The sequence below is a fragment of the Amblyomma mixtum genome, chromosome 10 (genome assembly GCF_055824585.1).
Source record: "Amblyomma mixtum isolate Tamu chromosome 10, ASM5582458v1, whole genome shotgun sequence".
Taxonomy (NCBI): Eukaryota; Metazoa; Arthropoda; class Arachnida; order Ixodida; family Ixodidae; genus Amblyomma; species Amblyomma mixtum.
The window spans coordinates 64426691-64430083 of record NC_143021.1 but is presented as its reverse complement, the minus strand read 5'-3'; the positions used below and the strand labels follow the sequence as shown (position 1 = coordinate 64430083).

General features: G+C 49.0%; 1 protein-coding gene across 1 annotated transcript; it reads right to left on the bottom strand.

Annotated features, from left to right (window-relative positions):
- Positions 1-561: 561 nt before the first annotated feature.
- Positions 562-1690, bottom strand: LOC149325960 (uncharacterized). Its single transcript, XM_089564429.1, has one exon. The coding sequence runs from the start codon at positions 1688-1690 to the stop codon at positions 671-673; it is 1020 nt and encodes a 339-aa protein (XP_089420555.1). The 3' UTR covers positions 562-670.
- Between the last annotated feature and the right edge of the window lie 1703 nt (positions 1691-3393).

The following is a 3393-nucleotide window of genomic DNA, read 5'->3' as shown; positions in this document are numbered from 1 at the left end:
GGCATGAAAATACTAGCAGTTTGTGGTCAGATATGCCGTCTTCGATGCGCACTGAACACCCTGGAAGTGTACTGCTAACAAAAATTAAATCAAGAGGTGAAGAGGAAGACGACAGAACTCGGGTGTTATCGGTAACCAGCTGATCTAAGGAAAAACTAAATGCTGTAAATAAAAGCGTTTCCGCGCTTTGGGCATCTTTTCCGTCGTGTGAAAAGTCCGCCCAATTTATCCCCGGCAAGTTAAAGTCCCCCGATAAAATCAACTTAGATCTTGAGTTAGTGTGCTGGGACAGATAATCGTTCATTTTTTCAAGATAATCTGGCGGGGCGTTTGGGGGTCGATACACGCCTCCCAGTAATATACATTTACCGGAATATGTTATTTTGCACCACACACTTTCGTGGTTATCAATACCCTTCAGGACTGAATATTTTATGTTGTTTTTAATAGCTATAGCTACACCACCCCCTCGCGAACCCCTATCTTTACGTAGCAATTTATATGTTGATGGAACAACTTCCGAATCATGTACCCCTGCCTGTAACCATGTTTCTGTTATAATTATGATGTGAGGATGGTGTCCCAGAATTAGCTGCTCGAGGTGACCTAACTTGTTTACTATACTTCTAGCATTGAATGACAGGATTCTTAGTGTTTTGGTTTTGGCCGGTCAGATATGATTGCTGTTCGAGCTTGCTGCTCCTGGAGTTGAGTTAGGCTGGGTGTGCCTTGCATCATCGGCCCTTCTTGTTATTTCGACCCTGGTTTGTTGTGTTTCATCCCAAATGAAAACCTTGCCATTGACCTTTAGCTTCTCAAAGGAAAGCGACACCTTTGCCACAGCCGCCCTCTCTCGCTCCGATGAGCGCCATAGCTTAGTGCGTAAGTCTCGTACCCTTTTTGAAAAATCTTCAGATATGGAAATGTTAGAGCCCTTTAGTTTGAAACAGTTTGACATAATATCTGTTTTCTCTGCGGAATTGAAGAACCGAACTATGACTGGACGTGGTGTTTTGCCTTTAGGATTACCTATCCTGTGAATTCTTTCGGCCGATTTCACTTCCTTGTCTCTGAAGATTTCTTGCTTAACATGTTCCTCAAGTGATTCAGCGTCTTCCTCCGGTTTCTCCGTCACACCATAAATCAATAAGGTGTTGCGTCGACTTCGGTTTTCCAAGTCATCTATTTTTGCTGCTATACCGTGAATGTGTTTGTTCGTACTTCTGGTTAGTCTTTCACTTTCATCAAGTCTTTCTTCGCATTTCTTCAACCTACCTAAGTCGTTTTCAATTGTTTCAATTCTCAACCTCATATTATCAACCGTTCTCTCGACATGTTTTAGGTTTGTAACTAACTCCTGCAAAGTTTTGTTTGTTTTTGCTTGTTCTTTCAGAATCTTTTTCAGTAGTTCATTGCTAAGATGACCGTCAGAGTCAGAGCTAGGGCCTGGGTTGAGTTCAATGTCACCGGATGTCAACAGTAAAAGCCTAATGACACTATAACAGTCACAAAGCATGCTCAGGAGAAATTGTGGACTTGGTAGCACCGTCAGGGTTACATCATTGTCTCTAACTGAGGAAACAGAGTATTTGCCACCAACCTGTACGACAAAAACGAAGTGTTTGAGTATTGGTATCCGGTCGGTGCCACCAAGTCCACTGAAGTGTCCAGCTGACGGGATCCTGGTCATATACCCGCGTAGGCGTGGCTCCGTTGACGTTCCAGCAGCAGCTCGGCGATAGCGGCTCTCCGGGCTTGCTTCGCTGTAGTGCAGATTACATGCATCTTCGTGGAAAAGCAGCTGTTTTGCCGTCACCGCCGATAAACTGCCTTCCAACGGCACATGCGCGTCCGTGCTGGTGATGAGGCTGGACGGCCACAGAACATGTCTGATGGAAGCGGTTACGCCAACAACTGCTGCAATGACGACATGGATGATGAGATTGCGGCAGCCTACGAAGAATTCCTCAATGAGTGGGGACAGTGAAGCTCTCTCCATCTGGGCAAGGGAGGGGACCAGAGTGGGTTGGCCGAGAGGTGCGAAGATGGGGAAGTGCAGGACCGTGCCCAGTGTTTTCTTAAGTATATTTTTTTCCTCCCTATGTTTCTGTGAATTGCTAGTAGTGTAATGGTCAGTCACGAGATGGCGCCATGTATCCGTTGGTGCGCCGTCGCCGATTCACCTTTTTGCTTTGCTCTGTGTGTGTGTGTGTGTGCGTGTGCGTGTGTGTGTTTGTGTGTGCGTGTGCGTGTGTGTGCGTGTGCGTGTGTGTGTGTGTGTGTCAATAAAAAAATGGCAGCTTCACAGTGTGTGGCGTTCCGTTGGCTTCGTGCCAAATCCTCTCAATCCGCGACTCCCAAAGATCTGGCCACCCTGCGTACTCAACAAAACCAACAGGTTATGGGCCCAGGACGACGCATCGACCACATTTTTGGAAGAAATGAGACGGATTGCCTTGATTGAGTGATGAAAGGGTGCGACCACGTTGAAGAAGAGAACGTGAAGCTACGCCACCTTCACCACGTCGTGCGGATGTCTTCGGAAGTTTAGACTGGCGCGAGCATCGTGCGTGAAACTGTCGGGAAGATGTGACTGACAAGCGGTGTGTGCCCGTGAAGTGAGAAGTGCGTTTCTTTTTTTGGAGGAAAGACTGACCGCCACGCGACACCGCCGTTGCTGCAGACTCCGTGTTGGATGTGTATGAAAGACGCTTCGACTCGTCCGGCTTGAGTAGAGCAAAATTGTCAGGAAGAAATGACTGACAAAATCTGTTCAGTGTATGTTAGTGGCGAAATTTTTCGGGAAGAAGTGACGGACAAACCGTTTTTCCCGTACGCTGTGGGGACGCTTTCGTCCCCTGCGTTCGCTTTCCCTCAACGCGCTAGTTCCCTGTTGTTAGCTCCTCCGCAAAGCACTCCTCTCGGTTCGGTGACTTTCCACTAACAGGGGAGGGCGCTCGCGTCGCAGCGACACCAGCGCCATGGATGGCGTTTTGCTGCGCGCGCGCGGGGGAAAATACTGGTCTCTTCTCCCTGGGTCCGGGAAGCGTGTTGGACGTTCACGCGCAAAGCTCCGCTCTTGTCCGCGGGCGTCCTCGTGTGGAAACGTCTTCCCCTCAGCTCGTCCCGTCCGGCCTCGAAGATATTCCCTTTGCCCTAGCGTGGGCGAACGTTCGCTCGTAGCCGTGCTGGTGAGTCGGACATCCTAGATTCCTCGGTGTATTTTGTTGCTAGCTGGCGTTATTGTTGTTATAGCAATAAATGCCTTGTTTGTGTCAGCCAGTGTGTCGTTCCTTTGTTCCCGCAGAGCAAGGCCCGCCGTGGTCGGCGTGCGCTCAGTAGCGTACGCGACCTCGGGGTGGGGTCCGCGCGGTTTTGAACTGTGTCAGCCGC

Excerpts from the sequence above, each read along its gene's own strand:
- LOC149325960 (XM_089564429.1), bottom strand. The coding sequence starts at position 1,690 with ATGACCAGGATCCCGTCAGCTGGACACTTCAGTGGACTTGGTGGCACC.